General features: G+C 33.5%; 1 protein-coding gene across 9 annotated transcripts in view; it reads left to right on the top strand.

Moving 5' to 3' along the window:
* The first annotated feature begins 276 nt into the window (after window positions 1–276).
* The window catches only part of LOC116348425, a 77,679-nt gene continuing 50,540 nt past the window's right edge, over window positions 277–27,415 (top strand). For 3 of the 9 annotated variants that reach the window (XM_031779419.1, XM_031779426.1, XM_031779418.1), the window contains exons 1-4: window positions 338–356; window positions 17,502–17,602; window positions 27,127–27,181; window positions 27,241–27,291. In XM_031779419.1, coding sequence (XP_031635279.1) covers window positions 17,580–17,602; window positions 27,127–27,181; window positions 27,241–27,291 — 129 coding nt within the window. In that variant the 5' untranslated portion in view covers window positions 338–356; window positions 17,502–17,579. Of the gene's footprint in view, window positions 357–1,179; window positions 1,257–1,375; window positions 1,434–2,892; window positions 2,925–13,104; window positions 13,905–17,501; window positions 17,603–27,126; window positions 27,182–27,240; window positions 27,292–27,415 lie in introns of those variants that run through there. The other 6 variants (XM_031779422.1, XM_031779421.1, XM_031779423.1 and 3 more) reach the window with 6 other exon arrangements.

Raw genomic sequence — 27,415 nt, 5'->3', positions numbered from 1 at the left:
AAATCAAACCTACATTATACCTATGTCTAAATGTACATAACGGATACGGTTACTATGTCGGTACATATATATATGCGCAAAACTTCCATCATGTTTTTAGAATGTCGTTAACGTTGTTTCATAATACTTTTTAAATGGATAATATTATCGAATTCTGCAAAACTCGCTGTTGCTTCATTTCTGCTGCTGTTGTTGTTTAAGCTCACCTATAAATTTGTAATATTTGCGCGCGCATTCAGTGGATATTCATAAAAGTAACAAGTGAAAAAATCTCCAGACCAAAACGAGAGCAACGAGTGGGATCTTTTTCCATTTTTAGTTGGAAACTGTATTTCAGTGGGTTTACATATTTACCAGTAAGTTGTAAGCGAAAACCAAAAATTTTTGCTTTTTTTGGATTCTGTGAAAAGTGAAAATTGTGGAAAAATCTTTTTATATATATATATATATATATATATATATATATATATAAATATTCATGTTATACAAAATGCAAAGTTGTTTTCTAAAATTATTTTTCTTATATGTTCTCAAGCAAAAATTACGATAAAAAAGTGGTTCTCAACATTATTTGCCTCACACTTTTTTTACCATTGAATCTTTTTATATTCCTTTTTCAAAGTTCACACATGTGAAAAGTAAATATAAGTAAAAGTTGCTCGTTGACATTCAACAATTTTTATCGATTCAGCTCAAATGCAACTAGTTGTCGTTCATATAAGACATATTTTATCGAATTTCTAGCTCCAACACTATACATACGTGTGCACACTCCAGATATTTCAGTGTCGCTATTAGCGTTGTTAGCTATATATTCCAATTATTTTCAACCAATAACTTGAATTTCCTTTCAATGGTTTTATATTTTGAATAAATATTAACAAAGCTTTTACATATTTTTTATGAATGCAATTTTATATTTGCTCATTTTGTGTGATATTATCTACGTGGTAATATATATATATATATATACAATTATACATTTATGATGATGGAAAATGTATTCGAGAAAGGTTATTATAACAACCAATATGTAAATTATAGCTTGACTTTTCATATTTCGATCTTTTAAATTATTTAATGAAAGAGATAAAATGTATGTATTTAAAGGATATTTTCAATAATTTGCATACAATTAATGTACACGGAAGACAACATTTTATGAGAGATTTTTTATAGAATTAATGTTTTCTGAATCCGTTGATTATCATACATCCAGATTATCATACATTGAGTGTGAATTCATCACAAAAAATGTACGTACTACACCTTTATTTTCTAATATAGATTTTAGAAGTTTTCAAACAACTTATTCAATAACACATTATCGTCAAAATCAGTTTAATATTTATGTGTGAGTAGTAAATTTCATACAATGTAAGTAGAAAGAAATTATTCTAATGTTATTCGTATACGCCAATTAAGGCTACTAAGTAAGTGTTAATTACATTTTTTGCGTATACTGAAATAATCATATCCCATTATCCCGTTTTACATTTTTTGCGTATACTGAAATAATCATATCCCATTATCCCGTTTATCCGTAACGTATCTAGAATTTTAAGATTTGTTTTCTTGAACAAATGAATATATTTCAAATAACGTAATGTGCCCAGTTACCGAACACCTAAGAAGCTTGTTTAAATTTGAACTATTCTACAGAAAAAAATATGTAATATTTCTTATAAATCTTTTCGTAGATCGCTACGTTATTCATTTCTCTCTCAAAATATTTCTATATGTTCTACAAAGCCTTTATTTTTTTCATCACGGAAACAAGCCTTGGTATCGGACATGTAGTGTTTGGTATAGTACCAGTTATCGGACACAGAGATGGTACCAGTTATCGCACATAGTTTTTCGGAAAATAAAAGAAAATTGTGAACGGAAAAATCATGAATTTGTTTTCATTCGATACGCGATAAAAACTTCATTATTTGGAAAATATGTACGCGATAATTTTGGAAAGAAATATTTAAACATTATATAAAAAGAATCAGAAATCTTCACTGAATGAAAATATTTTGAAATTAAATTACAATTTTATTATTGAAGTAAACATTTCACTTACCATCATTTCACTTACTTATTGGTAAGAGGAACAATCCTTTCTGTTTGAAGAACTCTTTAACACAAGAGTGTATATCGTGAAAATTGGGCATTACAATTTTGTATGAAAATGTACCAGATATCGGACATTGGAAAAAATGTCAAATTAAATGCTTTAAAAAAATTCAATTCGATAAATTGCAATATTTTTCAAAACATTCAGAATCTTCGCTTCAAAAATATATTTATTATTTATGAATAGATACAAAAATGTTTCTCCGAAAATTAAATAATTCAATTTATTTTTACGTGCCTTAATCGCCGTTCAATTCACTTTTATTCAATTTGCTAACTTGGATTCATATACACGGAAATTCCAGCTTAAACAATGATTTTTCATTTCAATAATCAAAGCAAAGCATAACAAAAACAAAGTGAAAATACAATGGAATAACTGTATAGAAAACAAGGGAGACTAAGTTTGCACGTTTGCACATATATATATATATAAATCACCATATAAATATCAATTTAGAGGGATTAAGGGAAACATTTTAGAACTCAATGGTAGATCGTAACCGCAAACCATGCTAAAAATATGATTTGTTATATTTTTATAGGAAACTAATCGAGTTGGCATCATTTGGTATTGTATTTATATGCAATATATCTGTTATGCGATTTTATAGAGAACCAGACACGGACGAGTTCAGTTATCGATTTATCTATAGGATTGAGAAATAGACTTGCACCCAAAACACAAAAGTTGAAATTTTTTCGCTCTTACCTCGGAATACTTTTCCATATGGTGTGCAAATAACGTGTGTAAAGTTTCATGCCGATAGCTCAACGCTAGATGGTGCCGCAAGAGCTCGGTAGGTCATTATGTGAATTTATTGAAAAATGACATTTTCAGTTAAAATAAAAATATCTTCGCACAAATGGTTGTCTAAAAATTGATGGAGTTATATGTCATATATGGTGGCGACTTGAACGAGAATGAAGACAACTATTTCAAAAAAATCGAAAAAAAATGTGTTTTGGTTTATTTTTCATATTTCTACGCTCAAATTGATCTTATTTCATCGATTAAGACCATTTTAGTCTTTATAAACCATCAAATGGCCAAATTATACAGATTTACTAATCCAGGTAACAACTTTTAAAAATCGTTAAAAACCAGCAAAATTAATTACTTTCACTAGTCAACCAATTTGAATTTTTAGTAATGACGATTCGTGTACACTCGGCACATCATCGCTGCTTTACGGAATATCAGCCGTTGAGTTCACTGCGAATTGTCGTGTATCTAATGCACCAAAGAAAGTTCGCACAAAAGAGAATGAAAAATGTACATATGTATAGTCGTTGACAAAACAATGTTCCTACTATGAAAATCACCGATGTATATTACACTGTAATACACGCTGCGTTCTATAATCGCTATAATCTATATGCTATGGCTGTATTTGTGTTCTGATTATTGGATAAGTACAAAACACTTCGTTCGAAGTTCTCACTGTGACGCAATATTGTAAATCTGGAAATGTTCTGATATAAATTTTCAGTGACGCGTTCGTTCATATACGCATACAAAATGTTAATATTGCGTCACCACAAAAAATATATGAAAATAAATCCAACATTAAGCTCGAGCTATGCATAAAGCGGTTGCTATTTCATAGGCGCTATTTAATTCGTGTGCTAACACCGAGTTGGAATATCATGGCCTACTATTCTTTGTACATTTGAATGTGAGTACGAGCGAGATGTAGAAAATAACGCACAACATGCACAAATAGCAGCCTCTGTATCCATAGATAAATGCATAAAACATTAAGAAACACTGAAACAATCGTTTATAGATCGAATATTGTGCTGTTAAGCGTGTTCAGATTTTCGTATATTTTCTGTTCTAAGTATTAGACACTAGATTAGACATGTCTATCACTTTGGGTTAGAATTTTTGGGGCGACGCAATATTAACATTTTGTATGCGTATATGAACGAACGCGTCACTGAAAATTTATATCAGAACATTTCCAGATTTACAATATTGCGTCACAGTGAGAACTTCGAACGAAGTGTTTTGTACTTATATCAATATTTTTTTAGTAATTTATGACGAAATTCTAACGCTAAGTGTGTTGAGACCTGATTTTATCATAAAATAAATGTCATATTCAGTTTTCTCGTACCAAAAAATCCCCAAATACCAATTTTCAAAGCAATCGAATAAAAGCCAATTTTTTCCGAAATATCATTCCAAAAGAAAGGTTTCAAGCCGAAAAATCTCAAAAATTGAACTAATTTCTCAAAACGGTTGCCACCATTGAATTCCTCGGGTCCGAATTTTGTAAAATCAGTTGTCAAAATGAACAAAAAAAGTAAAAACCTAGTACATTACGGTGGATTACCAAGATATTAAAATATAGGTGGCCGCTTAAGTTCGAACTTTTTTCAATTTTCACCAAATAAAACAATGATGGTTTTTAAAAATGTGCATATCGGCACAAAATTAATATAATAATAACTGCACCGAACAGCGTTCCTTCGCCTTGGTGGTTTATTGAAAATAATTTAATTAAATATATATAATATAATACAATTTGATTTTTATTAAGCATTTTTGAGAGAGAAAATGTAAAATTATTGCTCCTCTCATGTAAATAATATAAATTTCATAAATTAATTTTTCATCTGCTTAAAATTTCTATAATCCATAACAAATTTTTGTATTTATCTGCTTTGCTTTAAATAATTCTCTATTCTCAGTTTTACTGTTGATAAATTTACTTCTAAATCAATTAAATTTTTATCACTGTTTTGCAATTTTTTGGTATAAAATTCGTTGAATGTTGTAATCATATAATTTATTGGCTCATATTTTGTGTAATCAGTTCTCCTAATTGGTAGATCAAATAGTGGTGTTGCTCTGGTATCATGTGCTGGATCGTAATATTTCATACTGTTTGAAACATAAGTTGACTTTAAATCTCCGTGAATAATTTTGAAAATAAAAGACACTTGCGCCATCTTGCGTCTCTCCTCAAGAGTAATCATTTGCAGAAATAGTAGCCTGTGTTCGTATTTTGGCAGTCTAAAATCGTTCCAGGCCATTCTCCTCAGAGCATATATTAAAAATTGTTTTTGTATTGACTCTATTCTTTTGCACATATTGTCGTAGTGTGGATTCCATATTTCAGATCCATACTCAATAATCGGTAATATAAATGTAAAGTAAAGGCGTTTTAAAGTCCATGGGTCGACAAAATCCCTGCTATTGAATTTTAACCAAGCCAATCTTGATTTTGCCTTTGCAACAACATGCTCGATGTGTGATTTGAAATTCATCTTCACATCAAGCAATACTCCCAAGTCCTTTATTACCTCTACTCTTTCAATTTGCACGCCATCTATGTTGTAATTATATTCATATTTCAGTGATCCACGATGATATGATATTATTTTTGTTTTGTTAACGTTCAACTTTAATAAATTGCGTTCATAGTAATTTGCCACACGATCCAAATCCTCTTGAAGATGAATGCAGTCATCTTCTGATTTTATACATTTTGAAATCTTGGTATCATCAGCGAATGAAAGGATGCAAGATTTGGTCACGACGAAAGGTAGATCTATCACAAACATAATGAACAAAGTTGCGCCAATGGGATAACCTTGACCAGTACCAGAAGTTACTTCAATTGGGTCAGATTTGGTATCTGCTATCTTGACTATTTGTCTGCGTCCAGACAAATACGATTCGATCCATTTTAACAGCTGTGTATTCAATCCCATGATGTTTAGCTTTTGAATTAGTAATTTTATATTCACAGAATCAAAAGCCTTTGCAATGTCCAAATATATGGTGTCTGTTTGATGTCCCTTTCCCATGTTGATTATCGTATTCGATGTAAATTCTGCCAAGTTCGTTATCGTTGACCTATTTTTGATGAACCCATGCTGACTTTCGTGTACTATGTTCTTTAGATATTGATTGAGATGGTTCGTGACGATCGAATCTAGAATTTTTGACACTATACACTGAAGAGCGACACCACGGTAATTTTGAACGTTGTTTCTGTCACCGTTTTTGTAAACCGGTCTGACAAAAGACGTTCTCCAAATCTGTGGTACAGTGTATGTTTCAAGAGATTCTCTTAACAATGTTGTGATTGGCCCCCGCAATGAAACCAAACAATGCTTGATAAATTTATTTGTCATTTCATCGGGACCACTGACTAGATCATCCGGAAGCATGTCAATTTGTTGTCCAACAAGCTCCTCAGTTATTTCAATCGGTGATATTTCAGCACAAATGTTGCTAATATTTTCAAACTCCGAGCTATCCAATTGTAGATTTCCCTTCAAAGAGCTGTAGGCTGAAGCAAAATGCTTTGCAAAGAAACCAGCGATCGTAGACTGGTCTTCTGCCCTCATATCCAGATAAGACATTTCATGAGGCAGATCATCACTTTTCCCTTTTTTGTAATTCACATGTCTGAAAAATTTCTTTGGATCATTGTCTATCAGATTCTCCATCTCAATTCTGTAATCATTGAGTGCTGACCGTGCACTGCGTTTATATTCTCTTCTTAATTGTTTAAAATTTTCTACTGATTCAATTGTGTTGACCTTATTTTTAATTTGATGAGCTTTGCTGACTTTGTTTTTCAACTCGATTAGTGGCCTATTAAACCATTTCGGTTGCTTCCTGATGATTTTTGTTTTTAACTGGACATGATTTTCGATTGTTGACTTTACAATTGTATAGAAATTGTTTAGTTTTATTTCTAATGAATTTGTATCGAATTTCTTAATCCAGTTTACATCTAGAAGTGACTCATTTATTTGTTTATAGTCAGCATTTATGTAATCTCTATATGTTTGCTTAGTCTCAACTGTTTTGATGACTGGCTCATTATATTTGATTTCGATTGCATTGTGGTGCTTCTCAAAATTCAATAAATGAAAGTCACTCATTGTGCATTGATACAGCTCCACATCATTTGTCCAGATTAAATCAAGCATACGACCATTTTGGTTGTAGCATTTGTTTATCTGAAAAAGACCAAGATCGTAGCAAGTATCCAGCACTATCTTCTCTTTTTCACTGGCCGCATTGATAGCAATTGCTATGTCCGGGTCCTCATTATCGTCAACAAACCAAATCAATTTGGGCAAATTAAAATCACCGGAAACTACTAAAACATCATTTATACTTAACTTCGATGTAATTTCTCTCAATGCATTCATGTTGTTTTCATATACCTTGAGTGTTGAGTCTGGCCGAATATATAATTCTACCAAAATGATATTTCGTTTTAGTCCAGATACTTTACCCAAATCTGTTCCGCACCGAACAGGTCACCCGTCCCAATGCAAACCGACTTCAGCTTGTTGTTAACAGCGATCAAAACTCCTCCTCCATTCTCCTTGCGATGAACTTGGTCCCTCTCAGTGTTTGGTGACCGATCACAACGATATACATCGTACATCTGCGGAAACAAATCATTCGAATTGATGGCGTCATTCAGATGAGTCTCTCGCAGCATGTAAATTTGCGAATGGTGCACTAGAATTTCCGCCACAAACTCCGGAATTTTTGTTTTTAATCCATTTACATTTTGTGAATGGATAACCAGCTGTTTTGAATATTTTTCATCATTAAAATTGTGTGTAGTACTCATTTCTCCCTTTGGAGAACATATACAGTAATTATTTAAATTACCTGAGTGACCACTCTCCATTTCCATCGATGAAAAATTAACAGCTGAGTTTGTTGTGGCATCTAATAGTGGTTTCTGGATTGCCAGCGTTGAGCTGGCGGCCGAAGTCCCCTCCGAACACGTTGAAAATCCTTAAAACCATTCTCGAATTCAATAAAACAAGAGCGGCAATCACAATCATCAAAATGCGGACTAGCTCTCGGCAAAACATCCATAAAATGACGTTGGTTATTGAAATCGTCATTCCAATGGCTTCGTCGACGGTCAGTTACCCAATTTTTTCTTTGAAATGAACGGCTGAATGTATAACTGTGTGTGTGTGTGTGCATGATCATTTCTCGGTTCCTGACGATTTTGCTGCCGATTTCTTTGTTGCTGCTGTTTTTGTTGTTGTTGCCTTTGTTGATGTTGTTGCTGTTGTTTTTTGGAAGATTTGTAGGTACTTGCATCTCTTTTTATATCATTTGCACCAATATCAGCACTTGTACCTGCATTGCTCCCTTTTCCGTCACTTTGCTGTTGATTTTGTTCTTGTTGTTGCTGTTTTCTTATCTTCTTTTTTTTATTTTTCATTGCGCGACGACCCTCAGTCTGACACATTGAATCGACCAATTTTTTGTTTTTTGTGTCTACATATGTTTTAGGCTCTGGTTGACATTTGTTGAAATCAGCAAGCAATTGTTTTTTCAGATCTTCAAATTTATTGGTCACGATTTGTTCGATGTTTGTTTTTTTTTCGTTGTCAAATTGCTTCCGAGACCAGCATGTAAAACATGTAACTGCGAAAGGCGATTCAGCACTGAAGAGTTTTTTGAATTCATCTTCAACACGTTTGTCGCTATTATATGAAAATGCATTTTTAGCTGGATCTGTCAATTGTAGAAGTCCAAATTTTATCAAGAAACTCCTCACAACATCATCCCACATTCTCATGCATGCCACATATATCTTTTTTTCACAAATCATGCAGTTCAAATGCAGACCAGAATAGCGTAATCCGTCACAACCATTTTCAACACAGCAATGCAATTTACTCATATTGTACCGTCAATTACACTAACAACAATGATGAGACACTTTTTCGTTTGTTTTCTTCCTCTTCTTTTCTTTAATTTACTTCAAATCACTTAAACTTGATGTTTTTCTTGTACACAATTCAATAATAATTCTTTCAATAATTTTTCCTGTTTTTTTTAAATGTGATTTCGATTAAAATTAAGCAAAATTAAAGTATCCAAATAGAGAGCGAAGAAAAAAAACATGCAGACGTGACAGCTGTATAATTAAAACTTACTAACTTGAGTGCGCTTTCGATCTATGAGGAAAAAATCAAAGCAAGACATACATTTTTTCAAGATAAATGACGATTAACTTCGATTTTCATCGATTTTTCTCCATTTTTTGAGGTCTAGTCATTCTGATATAACCTTTCTCGCTGAATTTTTTTTCAAACTTTCTTTGTTGCTTCATCAAGATGACCTTAATGACTTTCCAATAAGCTAAGAATGACGTGATTCTGTTAAAGAACACCCCGTATATCTGTGATCAAAAATGGCCAAAAATTGAAAATTTACCGAAAAAAAAAATTTCAACTTCGGAGTATTTTTTTTAAAAAAACGAATTTTCCCAGATATGACACATAGGCCAAATCATCACATATTTGGTCCCTAACAAACGCCTAGTTTTTTGATTTTTTTCATAGACGCATTTTTTTTTAAATTTGGATCACGTGAAAAAAGTCATGGTCATTTTTCGCCGAAAATGCCACATAACACGCCACCTGGCGGACATTTTTGAAAATTTTTCCATTCTAACTTCGGATCCGGAAAGGTGAGTCTTTTACCTTTCCAACGACGTATAAATCATTGTGGTACCTTACAGATGGCCAGAAAAATGTCCGATCGATGAAAAACTCAAAAACGGCCTCCCAAAAATATTCGACCCCAGACCAAAACCACTTACGCAACAAATTTTTTGAAACTGAGAAATTAGTTTGCTCAGTTTTCAGTCTACTTTCGAAAAAAAATAATTTCACACAATTTAAAAGAAACTACGGACAGACATACAAACACCTCAAACAGCCAATTTGAGGTTTTTGGCCATTTTTGGCCAACTGGCCATATCTCGGCCACTTTTCAACCGATCGTGATGATATTTTTTTTTAACATTATCTACGCGGTCCCTAGATTCCGAATATGACCAAAAAAAATTTCGAAAAAATCATTTCAGTGGTCAAAAATCGAGAAAAATGAATTTTCACCGATTTTTTAAAAAGGCCACCTGGCGGCCAAATTTTGAAATTTTTTAATTTTTTTTGCGGATTCTTAATTTGGTGCCCGGACACTACTAAAATATGCAAAAACCCCTTTCCAAAAGTCAGCGGTATCGATTTTCATTTCTTTAACGTATATATAGAGTGACGCAAAATATACATATTTCATATGTATGTGGGTATTGCGTCACTTGGGGGACTGCCGTCCCCCGTGATAAGAAAAGTTATGCACAAAAACACGTTTTGTTTCTCATTTGTATTAGTTCATCTAATTGCGTATATACAAATTATGAATTCCATGAGTTTCAAGTTATCCATTTGGTGTCTCAAAATTTTAAGCATTGCATTGGTTCAGTGGTTACGCTTACGGTGCATGACACTGAAAGTCTCAGGTTCGATTCCGTGTGAAACACTATCGGAAAACACTCTTTTAGAATTCAACTCATCACAAAACGTTGCAAATCTTTAGAAATTTCTCCAAATATATTATCTAGGTAAAAAAAATTATTATCTAAATAAAAAAAACTTAGACGTGCAGACCCCAGCTCAGTAATCAGCATGGCTCAGTAATCTTTGGACACAGCCCTATCAAGCTATGATAGCCGTTGCTATGGTCGTTACTAAAAATTCGAATTCGTTGACTATTGAAATTCTTTAAATTTTCTGGTTTTTACAGATTTTTGAAGATTTTACCTGGATTAGTAAATTTTTATAATTTGGCTATTTGATAGTTTATAAAGACTAAAATGGTCTTAATCGATGAATTTGAGCGTAGAAATGTGAAAAATAAACCAAAATTGTTATTACTAAAAATCACATTTTTTTTCGATTTTTTTGAAATAGTTGTCTTGATTCTTGTTCAAGTAGCCACCCTATATGACATATAAACCCATCAAAAAGTGGCTGTTTTGGAATCAGCTCATGCTTATACAACTACTCTGGGCTGTAGAGCCAAATCGAGAAAAATTCATACACCCTACTCCACAATTTAATCTCATTTGAAGTTAGAATACTTGCAGAGCAAAACTAATGTGATTACACTTTGATATACACCCATTTCAACGCATCGTATAGCTATAATTCACTTCTTAACCTATTTCAATGACTGAATTCGATCAATTTTGACAATATAAACAATATCAATGCTGTTGGAAAGCGTTCTGGCCTGATTTGCGCATTGCTATACTGGCCGAGGTGAATGTATGTTTTCAACTCGCAATATAAAATGGATCATTTTATGAAGAACCAAAAGTGACATTATTAATTGGTTTTAAATCATATATTTTATGCTAAAATCGATAGAATATCATGAAATACAAAATAATGTAAAAATAAGACATTTCGACTTAATTTTCAACCAGAAATCCGATGGAAGTGGTTTTACAGTTATCTGAAATTATTTGAAGGTCGAAAAATGGGTCGGTATTCAGACATGTTTTCAACTCGTCATATTTTGAATGACTAAAAGAAATGTTTCCAAATCAAAGCGTATGGGCTCTAAACAGTTGATTTGGAGGCTGATTTGGCGGCGATTCCTCGTGCCAAAAAAACCCCCAGTACATGATTTTTACAACGGAGAAAAACATTTTTTTTGAATTTTAAAAATAGTCAAATTTCATCAAAATTTGAAAAAACATGTATATCGCTTAAGCCTGGCGCGGTGTAAAAATTCATTTTTTTCCTAATTCGTCGCCATATTCGTGTTCCTATGACCATCCTCAAGAGGTACTTTTTTTGATTATCAAAAAAAAAGTCAAAATCGAACCACTCTAATGTGCGTGGTACCCTGTACGCTGTACGCAATTTTTTTTAACACGATAACTTTCAAAGAAAAAGTAATTCAAAATCTGACTTCACAGGAGGATTGACCCAATATTTGTGTAATTAATTCCTTATTAAATCCCTGGTATCATGTGCTGATTCATAATATTTTGAACTGTTTGAAACATTAGTTGACTTTAAATCTCCGTGAATAATTTTGAAAATAAAAGACACTTGCGTCATCTTGCGTCTCTCCCCAAGAGTTTTCATTTGCAGAAATAGAAGTCTGTGTTCGTATTACTTTTCCGCACGCACCTAGTGTGTAAGGTAAAGTATTGGAATCGGTCGAAAAATTAACACCCATAAAAAATGTGTTTTCTGGGTGTTTTCGGGGTCAAGGAACACGAATCTAGCGTTTTTTCGATGTTCGAATGTATGTGCGTATCCTGTATCCTGTACCCTGTACGCTGTACGCAAAAATTTGTTAACACCCCATATGAAACTTTAACGCTATGCGCGTCAAATCGAAGTTATCCGACGCTATTCTATGTGTATATATGAAATTGTACATTATGTTTTACAGTGCCTGCGCCGTCTACTGTGATTGAGTCGCAATTCAATACACAAAACATAACAGGCAACGCGCGCACATAAACGGAGTTCGTGTGTTACTGTTTATAAGGCCGCATGCTTGCACAGCACTGTAAAACATAATGTACAATTCTATATACACATGGAATAGCGTCGAATAACGTCGATTTGACGCGCATAGCGTTGAGGTTTCATATGGGACGATAACTTTCAAACAAGAAAAGTAATTCAAAATTTGACTTCACAGGATGATTGGAGGTGCCGAGGAATAGAAACCATAAGATTTTGAGCGACTTTGGTTGATAGAGTGAAGTGTCATGTCTGGTGTGAGCATCCATTGGAAAAATTAAATTTTTCTCCCAAAAGTGATATTTAATGTATTCTTAAATACTCAAAAATAAGTATAAGGGGTTTTTTGGTACGAGAAATCCGAATATGACGTTAGTTTCGCGATACAAAAAATTTTCGACACACTTTTCATACAAAAATTTCAAAAAAATTCAATTTATGTATGAAATCCATGTCTGTATGATATCGTAATGAGCTGAAGATTTGCAAAGGTTATTTTTATCACAACAGATTGAAGAAATTTCAATGCGTATTGGGGGTACCTCCCGAACAACATTTTGGATTTTTCGCTCAAAAAAGAAAATTTTGTATGGGAAGTACCTTTAATATGCATTGACATTTCTTCAAATTTGTTGAGATTATTTGGTTTGGCAAGAAAATCACAGCAATGAAACGACAACAACAATAACACATATTTTTACTGTCAAAATTTTGATGTCAAATGGTGTCGACATTGGTGACGGTATTTTGAAACAGACTGTTCATATAGGGTGGGTCATTTGATCCATTTTCATGAAATGTACCATGAACATGTTTTTTATTATAGAGGACCTCAATACAAACAACTTTTGTACTACGACTTTGACCCCAGATGAACCTCCGTTCGGCCCGGTACATTTTCATATTCCATGGTATGACCCTCTGATGACCCTCTGAATCGTTAGTTGTTAAGGTCTAGACGCCATCGGATCTCATTTTTATGGCGTTAAAGCGATTCCTCGTCAAAAATTACGTCGAAATAGTCCTTGTTAAGAAATTTTTTTCAGGTTAAATACCATCCAGATCGAAGAATCCGGAAAATTCGGACTTTTTTTCCTCAAAAAATCGGGAAAACCCATACCAAAACTAAAAGAAGGTCGATCAAGCGTGACGCCAGCTGCACCCCAGGACCATACAAACACTTTGGCAGTTACAGATTTTCCAAAGTTTTCCACATGAGTTAACCTTGTTCATACAAATGTGCTATTTGTTGCAATTTTTAGCGAAGGATCCGGATTGGTTCGGAAACTGTACCATATTTCATGGATAGACCATCCGATCAACAATGCAAATACCACATTTCTACCTAATTTTCAACGAGGAATCGAATGGAACTGGTTTCGCAGTGATTTGACAACATATAAGGGTCGAAAAATGGCCAGGCACTCAAGGTACTTTTCAACTCTCAATCATTCTAAAATTCATGTTGCTATGGAATATGCTACTACGTATGCATATCATATAAAAAATAGAGCCATTTGAAGAAAGTTCACTAAAGTGTAGTTATGCCGGTTTTTCTATTCTTTACGAACTTGAAAAGCAAAAAAAAAGGTCTTCACCTTTTCCGCAAGAAACCCACTTTTTATGAAATTTCTTCAAACCTTCAGAATGTTATTTCGTTGAGAATTAATTAGTCTGTTCAAAGTTTCACGTCATTGAAATTCCATAAAGGCATGGCTCCCATACAAAACCCACATTTTTGGTTATTTTTCAGATCTTTGTGATTTTTTATGAAAAGTGTATCAAAACATGAATTATCGCAAAACTAAGATCATATTTGGTTTTCTCGTGCTAAAAAACCCACTACGTATTTTTTTACAGCGGGAAAGATATATTATAAATTCGTCAATCTAGAAAATTTTTAATCAAAAATGGTCTCAAATACTTTTTATACATGGACATTTAAACGCCTTTACTTTACATTTATATTACCGATTATTGAGTATGAAGCAGACATTTGGAATCCATACTACAACAATAATAAATAATAATATATTAATTATTTTCAATAAACCACCAAGGCGAAGGAGCGCTGTTCGGTGCAGTTATTATTATTAATATTATTATTATTAATATGTGCAAAAGAATTGAGTCAATACAAAAGCAATTTTTATTGTGTGCACTGACGATTTTAGACTGCTAAATAAAATAAAATGTCTTACATCCGTAAGATGAACTTTTCCGCACTGTGATCCACAACATGCATTTATTACGTATCTTTTACCGTAAAGTTGAATTCATGAGAAAACTGAATCTGACATAAGCTTTGCGATAAAAATAATTTTTGATATACTTTTCAATGCTTGTATGAAATCGTAATCTTGTGAAAATTTGCAGATGTTATTTTTTTCACAAAAAGCCAACATTCTGAAAGTTTGAAGACACAACTTAGTGGCACCTTCCACACAAAATTTCGTTTTTGCGCGAAAAATCCAAAATTTTGTTCGGGAGGTACCCCCAATATGCGTTGAAATGTCTTCAATATCTCGGAATGTTATTTTTGGGTGATAAAAAAACCTGTGGAAAGTTTCAGCTCATTACGATATCATACAGGCATGGCATTCATACATAAATTGAATTTTTTTGAATTTTTTGTATGAAAAGTGTGTCAAAATATATTTGTATCGCAAAACTTACGTCATATTCGGTTTTCTCGTACCCAAAAACCCCTCAATACATATTTTTGAGTGTTCAAGAATACATTAAATATCAATTTTGGAGGAAAAATTGAATTTTTTCCATTTATGCCCATGGGCATCACACCAGACATGACACTTCACTCTATCAACCAAAGTCGCTCAAAATCTAATGGTTTCTATTCCTCGGCACCCCCAATCATCCTGTGAAATCAAATTTTGAATTACTTTTCTTGTTTGAAAGTTGACAAATTTTTGCGTACAGGGTACAGCGTACAGGGTACAGGATACAGGGTACGCACATACATTCGGACATCGCAAAAACGCTAGATTCGTGTTCCTTGACCCCGAAAACACCCAGAAAACACATTTTTTATGGGTGTTAATTTTTCGACCGATTCCAATACTTTACCTTACACACTAGGTGTGTGCGGAAAAGTAATACGAACACAGACTTCTATTTCTGCAAATGAAAACTCTTGAGGAGAGACGCAAGATGACGCAAGTGTTTTTTATTTTCAAAATTATTCACGGAGATTTAAAGTCAACTAATGTTTCAAACAGTTTAACATATTATGAATCAGCACATGATGCCAGGGATTTACCAATTAGAGGAATTAATTACACAAATATGAACCAATAAATTATATTACATCATTTAACAATTGTTATACCAAAATGTGATGATAATTATTATTGTTTCTTTCCTTTCATGTAAATAATATAAATTTCATAAATTAATTTTCCAACTGCTTAAAATTTCTATAATCTCTTTTTAAATATTTAGTATTAATCAACAGTCAAACTAAGAATAGAAAAATACAAGATAGACGGCATTCAAATTGAAAGAGTCTTTATAATAAGGGACTTGGGAGTGTTGCTTGATGTGCAAATGAATTTCAAATCACACATTGAGCATGTCAAGCTAAAGCCAAATCAAGACTGGCTTGGTTAAAGTTCTACGGCAAGGATTTCGTCGATCCATGGACCATAAAACGCCTTTATTTTACATTTGTATTACCAATCATCGAATATGGATCGGAAATATGGAATCCACACTACGACAATATGTGCAAAAAAATAGAGTCAATACAAAAACAATTTTTACTTTATGCCCTAAGGAGAATGAACTGGGATGGCTATAGACTTCCAAAATATGAGCATAGACTGCTGTTTCTACAAATAATTACGCTGGAGGAAAGACGGAAGATGGCACAAGTGTCTTTCATCATCAATAAAACAGAATAGATGAAGAATGTATATATCAAAAACTATTATTTATATCTATCAGAATTGCTTGATTTAAGATGTATTTATATTGTACTTTACATATTTATTTAAAATATTTTGAAAACACCTCCAAGGCGAAGGGACGTTCGGTGCAGCTATTATTATTATTACATAATATTGACTTCATATCTCTATGAATAATTTTGAAAATGAAAAACACTTTCGCCACCTTTCGTCTCTCCCCTAGAACACGTAGAACAGAACAACAACAACCTTGCTCAAAACGGCCTGATTCAGATTCTCTGACCCCGGAAACGTCCAGAAAACATGTTTTTTAGGTTTTGTAAATTTTGACCCATTGCAATACTTTCGCCTTACACACTAAGTTTGTGTGTGGTTTTGTCGTGTTGTTGGTGGTTCAAATATATTTTTAGATTTTGGTGACCAGTTATAGGCGTATAATGTGAAAAATGGCATAAAAACATTCATAAAGGTCAAGTCAATTGATATAATTTAACACTGGCTTTGTCTTAAATCGATTGATTAATAATACAGTGAATCTAATATTTTTGGTAGACAAAATTTTGCATGACACACTCCACTCACACGCCATTCGTATATGAATCCTATGTTAGTGGAGAGTTTCTCTGCTTACTTTGCTTGTTATTTTGTCTATCAAAAAAATTAGATTCACTGTATTTTTGCATAACACTTTTAATCATGAGGTCCATTTTTATATATATATATAATATATATATTTGTGGTAGAACTGTCAATTGATGAGGAATGCCTCCATATTTGGCTACATAACGTTTCCAAGTAATATAAAAAACGATGTTATCTGGACTAGGTTTTCACGAGGAGTCTGAATCTGATTTCGGAAATGTATAATAACTGTTCAGAAATTCTTAAAAATTTAAAATCGATCCACCCTATTAAGCAGTGTATCACTGCCTTCAATACTACACCTAAGAATCACAGGTTTTCATCATAAATTACTTTTGGAATGCATGAGGAAAAGAGCATTGAAGAGTTTTAATGTTATACATACATATATTTATTACATCTATAATTGTGTAGATATCATCCCTAACGATACCCTTTGACCAATTTTTATTATAGCATAAACAAGCGTGAACCACATGGAAGTCTCTGAAAATTCGCGAGTTCACCGGATTGTACAGCCTTAAAAAATGAATCATGGCAAAACATCGGCAAAACAGGTGTTGAAAAAAACAACAATTGACTTCGCCATCAAATATGAAATGACTCACCAAAGAGTCAGACTGAGATGTCTACGAACGCGTTCATATAAAAATTGTTCGTTCGTAGAAACATTTTTTCGATTCGCGTTCGTACGTATTCGCCAAGGAAGACAACGCGTTCGTTCGCATTTGTTCGTAGAAAGTTTTCCCCCATTCGTGTTCGTTCGTATTCGTGACGAACGCGAACAAACACGAACGAATATGAATGTTCATTGTTCGTAGACAACTTAGTCTCAGTCAGTTCAGTTAACTTCCTGTTTAGTACTGTATTCATTTCGTTGCACTTTACATTTATTAATTTTATTTTCACCCGTAAACTACCCAAAGTGTTAATAAAAGTTTTAAATTTCCGATCGATTTTAAGTGCCGAATAAATAAGTTTGTGAAAATAGGAGGTGCCCAATCGGGGTAGTAAGGGCAGGGAAGAACCCCACCATGCCAAAATTTGGTCGGATCAAAAAATAATGTACTAAAAAGTTGTTCAGAATGACGAGAGATATTTTTAAGGATGGAGTGAAACATAGGTCAAGAGAGATTGACAATGTATGGAGCCTATAGGTAATTTTTCACGAGGAATCCGAATATGTAATTAATTTTGGGGTTAGATGGGTTGTAGTGGGATTTGGGGAATAATATTAAATATAGGAAAAATCCACTACGGTGGAGTCCATAGACAAACACTTTAAAATATATTGATGATATTTATTGAATAATAGATCGAACGATTGATACATAGGTGTTAACTTAGCGAATGTCTGTAATGAACTCAACGTTGGTGGCGAAGCACGGCGCGTATATATCGAACAAAGAGATAACGTATTAGTCGTGCGACGCTGCCAACGTAACGATTAAGCTTACACTGTTAACATATGTATGATAAATATATTGAGGTGAATTATGATATAGGCCTAAATGGAGGTGATTAGATAAATATATGTATGTGGTCGGTGGAGGCCACTACAGGGTCATGGACCTAATTTCGGGGTATTTTTCGAAATTTTCGTGAATTTTGTAGGGGGAGTGATGGGAGGGGGTGGACAATGGCCTAAATGAAATGTCCGGATAAAATTAGTTATAGTTGGCCATACATTTGAGTGCGAAATTCCGTGTGTGGAAGTTGCTGAATTGTTGGGAAACTTGGGGTGAATGGGATCTAGACGAATATCATTTCTAGGGTATTTTGGTATACTGATTCCGAATTTAGAGGTTTTGAGTGAAAAAAATCATGGGTGAAGGGGTTATGACCGACTTCCTGAGGGTGGAGAACTTGGAGGGCAGGGGTCCTAAATTTCTCTCGTCATTCTGAACAACTTTTTAGTACATTATTTTTTGATTCGACCAAATTTTGACATGGTAGGGTACTTCCCTGCCTTTATTATCCCGATTGGCCACCCCCTATTTTCACAATCTTATTTTTTCGGCACTTTACATCGATCTGTATACGTGAAATTGATAACTTTTTGTGACACTTTGTGCACTTTACTGGTAAGTTCCGAATATTTTTTGCCGAAAGTTGTAATTTGATTGAATAATTGAAAAAAATGACATTTTTCAAAAACCTATTTTGTTTTTTCATGACCTTCACTAAGATATACGAATACATAGATCCAAATAAACGATGTCATCTGAGTATTCGCTTTGCAAAATTTCATTGAATTTGGCTTTCATTCAAAATTTCGCAAAGAACTTTTTGGCCGAAGGTCTATTCCGAGGGCCGAAATAATGTTTTCACAAATTGGTCACTAAATCCCTAGGCAGTTTTCAAGGCAATCGCAAAAAATTGTCAGGCTGGATAGATGGAGCCAATTTGACAAATGATTTGTATTTTCCTATAATTTACTTAAGACTAGATAATATGAAAATTTTTAACGTTGCAGCAAAGTTGCCAAAAAAAACATTTGTTGATGCTTAGAAACTATTTTAAAAAACAGCCTAAATGGAATATTGTATGCAGTATTGCACAATTTGTAAATTTGGTTTGCTTTTTAAGAAGCAGGAGAGAAAATTGAATATAAAATCGCTCAAAAATACGTATTTCTATATTTTCTTGAGAATATTCTATTCTACATTGGTTTATTTCTAGTATTTTCTTTTGCTTCATTTTAATAGAAATATTATAACTACAATGTACGTTCTATTGCTTGGAGCTTTTTTTTAATAGATAAAAATATTGAAGCATACAGTCCGTTTTTTATATAGAGTCATCGATTTTTTAGACAAACATTTCAAATATCCTAGAAATATTTTAAGGTATTGCTAGATGGCACTCTAAGCTACGACGCACAACAAATTTGACAGGTTTCTTTTGACTGGGCAAACCAAAATTCAACAAGAGATTGGAGCGAAGTTATATTCTAACGAGTCATTCTTTTGGCTGGTGAATAGCACTACCCATGCCTAGTCTAGAACCGAAAAAAAGGGATCGTTCGAACGGTAAAGCATCCGAAAAAGGTGCATGTTTATGGTTGTTTCTGTGAAGCTGGTTTTGGAAAGTTGACCATATTCACGGGCATTCCAAACGCCGTGAGGATGAATCAACTTTATTCATCAACACTGTTACCCACCGCCAAGAAGTTCCATGGCAACGGCAATTCGAATTGACTTCTGTTAGAAGACAACGATCCAACACACAAAAGTCATATCTGCACCGCTGGAAAGAGGAAAATGACATTAAACAAATGGACTTGCCGCCACAGTCTCGCATTCATTTTTGGTGATTCTTATGATTACAGCACATCCAAATTTGAACCAAAACAATAGGTTTAGACACGATCATTAGTAATCAGCAAAATAATTACGAAAAAAATCCGAAGGGTTTCAAAAATTGGCTGTTCACTTCGCCTCATAGCATTTTGGACAATGAAACATTCATCGCCAAATCGAACTACGAATCAAGTGCAAGTAGTTTCTTTTGCATTGATTTAGTTAGAGCACTATTATATAAGGTTAGAGACGTCGACAAACCGAACTCTGATAAACGGGTGTTTGTATGGTAGGATCTTCTTTGAAAGGTGTCTTAGAGCCATTATTCGAACATTAAGTGCTGTAACGTAAGGTAACACCTCCATTACATGCTCCATTATCAACCAAATATTATTAAAATCGATAGAATTCATTGAGAACTGTCTGATTAAAGACAAAATTGTGCTTTGCAAGCAGAAAAAATCACAATAATGGCTCACTTCTTAAAAAATGGCATTTCCATGAAATAAGGACCATCTTTTTAACTTCACAAATAGACACCAAATTAATTATTTCTCCTCTGTTTTTGGATGTATATTATAGGCGATTATAGTCCAAAATACTTGAAACGTGCAACAATTGGTTGGATGGATTGAGAGAAAGTTGATAGAAATGGAAAAATCGGTCTGTCAAAGCCTGATTTTGAAGGTTCGACGCATACTGAGAAAAATCGAAGACAATGGTCCCTTCGGTGTACTGTAAATGTGTTTTCGGATTGCCTATGAATAAAGCTAACTACCACTGAGAGACATTTTCAAAATGCTTCTTTGGCATTTAAATAGCGTACGCTTCAATTTACTCTCAATGTTTATGGGACATATGTTACTATTAAGGCAAGGCTTCGTGGTAAAACACACCGCTCAGTTCATTCATTCAACGCCAGTGGAAAGGTTTTCAACCATCAATAGATGTGCCCGTGTGATCGAAAAGACAGGAAAATTGATTAAATATTGATTGTGTGCGCCGTAGCTTAGATACTAAATAAAATGTAGGGGAGAGTCACGTAGGTTGAGACGGGTTTTGTTTTTCGGCCAAATCTTTTTACTCAAAATATATATAACGGAAAGTTATATACCGTTGGAAAGGTACTGTTCCGGGCTACAACTTTGCCGAAGAAATTAATGGAATTTTTTCGAAAACAAAAAAGCTATGACTAAATTTCCGAACACATGATTTTTGGCCCCCAAGAAATTTGTCGGGTAGGTTGAGACAGTGTATGGAATTCAGAATGGGTTGAAAAAAAAATGAAGTGTAAACGCCAGATTTTATTTATTTATTTATCCGTGGATTATGTACATTAAACTAATTTTAATAATAATAACTGTTAATAATAATTTTAAGTGTTTATTGTTGATTTATTTGTAACAAAGGCCTTAGACATGGAAAAAGAATGAAACAATATTTAAAAAAATCATTGTTCCGCCTCAGGACTAACATCGGCATCTGAGTTTTGGCACATGAAACATTTTGGCACATGAAATAACTTCGTGTCATGTTGACACACTTCAAGTGGAATGGTCGTTGGCACTTGTTGCACTCGATGGAGTTGTGGCTGGTCAATTTGGCTGGCAAATCCTGCATGCAGATCAAGCAGAAATCGACATCTTCATCTCACGACGATGATTTTTTCTTTGAAGCGGCGGCCCGTGTGAAGTATGTTCGCTTTTTGGATGACTCTTTTTGCGGTGAACACTTTCGCTTCTTTGCGTTTTCTTTGTTCTTCGTAGCATCACTCTCCTGCCGTTTATCTTTGAGGTGGGCAACTGATTCTGGTGATGTGAGAACTCTGCTCGTTAATGGCTTACGCCCGCGAGCGGATTTTTTCTGCGGCGTAGCTGGCCGAACGGGTCCAATTTCTGACAAAACTGAAGCCATACTTTTCGAACGCGATTTTTTTTTTGGTATTGTGGTCGATGTTGATGGCTCTGAATTCGACACTTCTTCGTGTGCACCCACTCCTGTTTGGCCAGTCACAACACAAATTCGCCGTTGATCGTCTTCTGTCAAGGACCGCTCAAAAGAAGAAGTCATTTGACGTTGATCACTTTGGTCGACCTGAACAAAATCTGAATCAGAGAAGGCATTTTGATTGACTGGGAAAATGCCTGTAGCAGCATGAATATTCCATGAGTTTCTAGAACATTCCATGCGAAATTTCTTGAAATTTCTAGAACATTCCATAAGTTTTCTGCAAAAAACATTGCGTCGCATAGTGTCTCAACCTACGTGATTCAAAGTGTCTCAACCTACGTGAATCGCTACCATTTTTACATGATATTATATTTTATTTACTATGTGGGATATGCTCGAAATTCTTTTGGAATATTAAAATAGAGCAAAAACTGTAGTGTAAATGTTATATTCATCTTTTTCTGTTGTTGCAAAAATTACACTTTTTACACGTATGAAAAATTCTCGAAATGATTTTTTACAAAGATGTTTGGACGAGCTCTGACTCAAACACAAGGAACGCGAGTTAATGAGTCTTCCTGCCATGAAAAGTAAGCTACTAAAAATACCACAACTTGACAGTATAAACGACAGTGCTGCCAGTTGCCATATGTGAAAATATCTGACTGTCTCAACCTACGTGCCGTCTCAACCTACGTGACTCTCCCCTATATAAAATAATTTTGCAAAACTAGTGTGTTTTTGTCTAAAAAATCGATGACTCTATATAAAAAAACGTACTGTAAGTTATAAAATAAAAAACGAAAACCATGGACCGCCTGAAATGAATAAAATCTTGTATTTTTCCGTTCCAATGGACTGCGTTTGTACGCATAATGGTTAATAATAAAAAATATTGGATTGGCGAAAAACTATTGAGCCTTTTTTTAATAAATTTTGAATACATATTGGAATATAAAGCATATTAGTCGATGAAGTTCTGTCATTTTGAGGGTACTTTCTCTTCCACTGAGGAAATTCTGGAATTTCTGTCCACAAACCTGAAAAAAGTGAATTTTGAAGGAATTTTTGACACAGAGACCGTAACCCATTTTTCAAAAGATATTTTATACAAGATACAAGGTCCACTTAACCTCTTCCATTTATATTATATATATTCAATCTGTTAAACTAAAATCACGTAAAACCCAAATTTTGGATCATATTTTGAGTACAGCCTTATAAAAATGTAAAATACATTTACGTTCCTTATTTATCTTATAGTCGCTTTTGTTTCGCCCCTTTATTTTGCGACGATTATTTCAAATTTTTAAATAGGATGTTTGACCAGTCTTCAACCTAAGAATTTTCATCTTTAAAGCAGCGATATATTAGATATCTTTGAAGATTTTTATAGAGCACACTCATAGTTTTCGCTCAGTTAAAGCAAGAGCTTAAAAACAATCAATTTTTTACGAAATTACTTTTTGTCCAGTGTATAAAATTGCATAGTGCATCACCAGAAATATATGAAACAGAAGAAAATTTTAAGAAAAAACGCTTACAAGTATTGCTTCCATGGTGTCACTCACCGATTGAGCTGGGCTATGTACTACAAAGTTGTTCAGAATAATGAGAGAAATTTTTTTGGACCTCTGCCCTCCAAGTTCCTCCCCCCTTCAGGAAGGTCTTTCATAACCCATTGATTTTTTTTCACTAGAAAATTCGAAATTCGCAATCAGCATACCAAAATACCCTAGAAATGATATTCGTCTCGAGTTCTTTCATCCCAAGTCTCCCAACAATTCAGAGCCCCTCCAATTAGGGTAAAATGATGTAAAGTCATTTATTGCCAACTATAAGTAATTTTATCCGCACATTTCATTCAGGCCATTGCCCATCCCCTCCCATTACCCCAAAGAGGGATCCCCCTACAAAATTTACGAAAATTTCGAAAAATACCCCAAAATTGGGTCCATACCCCATTTAACCTTAAAATTAATTACATATTCGGCTCCATACATTGTCAATCTCTCTTGACCTACAATTTACTCTTTCTAGCTTGTACCTTCAATTAGGGTCCAAAAGTGAAATTTCCCCATTTCATTGTAACTTCACAATGGGATATTCACCCCTTATGACTCAAATGGGCATACATGTTTTTTCCCATGAAAGTTGCGCATACCAATGTAGTTTCCATTGGCACATAGTTTTGGCCACCCTGAATAACCCAGTTCGGAGGGCAAGCGTTCATTTTTATATTATTTTGACCCCCGCCCTCAGAATTGGGCGACCCCCCTGGGTATAATCAATCATTTTTTTCGTTGGTAATCCAATGGTGATATGCATGTCTTGTTTTGTGTTACGTGATAATCTGATTTCGATGTCAATTCCATTGATAATGTTAAAGTTAAATAGATGTTCTCTCTTCATTAAAAAAAACCATTGTATATTTTGTAAATAATCATTGCTTTTTCCATAGTTTCCACATTAGTTTCCAAATTAGTTGATTTATTTTCTGAGTGTTTTGTGCATATGCCGATTATTCTATCATCATTTTTCTCTCATGCTCGCAGAGAATAATAATTTGAACAATTCCACATGTCAGGGCTTCATCTTATCGAAATAATTTTGAAATGAATATATTTTTTGATCTCATAAGTTTTAAGATTATAACTCATGTGGTGCCATTCCAATTGTGTATGCAGTCAGAAAAACTGCATATTGCATCTATATATAGGTCTGAGTTTTCCGAACGTCAATAGCCAATACAGCTGAATGCAGATGACTTAACCCTCCTAGGTATAGTTCGAAATAAAAACAATATAGGATAGTAACGGTCTATTAGACCGTCCATACAAAATACAGGAAAACCATAAAAAAGACAAAACAAAGTCACACTTTTTTTCAAATTTTTGTATTTTTCTTTTTTGAAAACACTGAAAGAAGGTTAAAAGTTAAAAATAGGAAAGATCTTAAGAAAATTATCAATTTGAATCATCGTAATCATTTACATGAAAACGTTTTTTTTTTGTTGAAAAAAAATATTTTGTTAAAAAAAATACTTTCTCATGTAAACAAGTATTGAAATACTGAATTTAAATGGAAAAACTTCCGATCGATTTTTCTCGCGTTTCCGATGGGAAAATCAAAAAAAAAAAAAAAAAAAATTCCAGCCATGTTATCCCCGGTGTGCTCGACTTCTAGAACACTTTGGACCAGGTTTGGGTCCACCTAATCCACAAGATTCCCTTCTAGCTACAACATCTATTACTGTACGAATCACCGATCGATTTTTCTTATTCTCGCTTATAAAAGCTATTTACTGTAGAATATCACTTGAAATGAAGAAGAGATGATGTAGGGATGAGAATTTTGAACTTCCCGAACACATTGGACCAGGTCGGATCTAACTATTCCACAGGATGCACTTCCAGATTAAGAAATCTCATTGTCGCAGTAAGAGCTGAAAAAATCAATATCATGTGAGATGAATTGATCTGGAAGTGTATCCTATGGAATAGGAATATCCGACTTGGTCCAATGTGTTCTGGAAGTTGATAATTCTCATCCCTGCATCCTCTTCACTTAATTTTAGGTGATATTTTGAAGAGAATTAGAAAAATCGATCGGTGATTCCTACAGTAATAGATGTTGTTGCCAGAATCGAATCCTGTGGACTAGGTGGACTCAAACCTGGTACAAAGTGATCTAGAAGTTGAGAAGTCTCATCGGAAACGCGAGAAAAATCGATCGGAAGTTTTGCCAATTTCCATTCAGTATTTCAATACTTGTTTACATGAGAAAGTATTTTTTTCAACGAAGTATTTTTTTTTTCAACGAAAAAAACGCTACTATGAATATTATTTTGATGATTCAAATTGATAATTTTCTTAAAATCCTTCCTTTTTTTAACATTCAAACTTCTTTCAGTGTTTTAAAAAAAGAAAAATACAAAAATTTAAGTTTTTGTATGTTTTTCCCTGTATTTTGTATGGACGGTCTAATAGACCGTAACTATACGATCAAGTTAGGATTATCGTCGTTCTGGGATATTTTTTTTTACAGATCAGTGGCAGGATTTTAAATTTTATTTTCAATATTTATTCATTATTCTCGCATAAAGGCAAAAAATTGATGGCAATCGGTCGACGCGTTCCGATATTATGATATTTTTTCTAAGTTTTCGGTCTAATAGACCGTTACTATACCTAGGAGGGTTAATGTGTTATTGTATGACAATGGTGTATTTGCAAATGAACAAATACATTCACATCGTACTTATAAACACATAAGAAACTATTTTTTATCCTTTTTCTCATGTCAAACAATTAACTGCTTTATACCGTATTTATTATACTGGATTATGCGAGGAATTTATGTCTTAGATCTTCAGGAGAAATTGGATGTTGCTTTAATTCTTTAACTTGGAAAAAATCTGATTTCAAATAAATTCATGAATCAAAGAAAGTTTTACGAAATCAAAGAAAGTTTTTTAATCAATGAAATTTGATACTGAATGTTTTTTTGTGTTTTCATTCTCCGGTATACGGTTTTAATTCTAATACGATTTGTGTACTTATCAAGTTATCTAAATATCTGCATGCAAAATCTAATTCCATTCTGAATTAAATGTTCCAGCAACAAAAATCCAAGAGCATTGAAAAACTTGATTTTCAATCGACATTTTAAAAATATATTCATCCTTTTTATAAGTATTTTTCGTTTCATTCAATACTCAAATTAGTTACTTATTTATACTATTTTATACACGAAATATTTTCAATTTTTCATGCTTAAAATTAATTTTTATAATTTTATAAATAAATATGATCTAATAACATTCACAGGCAAATGACGTCAATATGCTTCGTTTGCAATCTCCCCATAATGTCACATCAAGTGGTAAGAAAAAATAATAAATATAATATGAATATTTCACTTCAAAAATTCTCTGCACATAGGGTCTAGTTTGGCAAGGGGGAAACGGTTGGGACGAAATGGTTCGCGAACAGGTAAATAATTTTCAAAAATATTTGCTTGGTTTGATGTTGGTAAAGAACCGAACATTCCATACAAGTATTGTTAATCACAGCGCACGGCAGAAACTCGCTATATGTATTACCGTTTGCAAAAAAA

The sequence above is a fragment of the Contarinia nasturtii genome, unplaced genomic scaffold (assembly GCF_009176525.2).
Source record: "Contarinia nasturtii isolate CC-2019 unplaced genomic scaffold, AAFC_CNas_1.1 Cnas_scaffold_2426, whole genome shotgun sequence".
In the NCBI taxonomy this organism is placed as follows: Eukaryota; Metazoa; Arthropoda; class Insecta; order Diptera; family Cecidomyiidae; genus Contarinia; species Contarinia nasturtii.
This window is presented reverse-complemented; position numbering and strand designations above follow the sequence as displayed.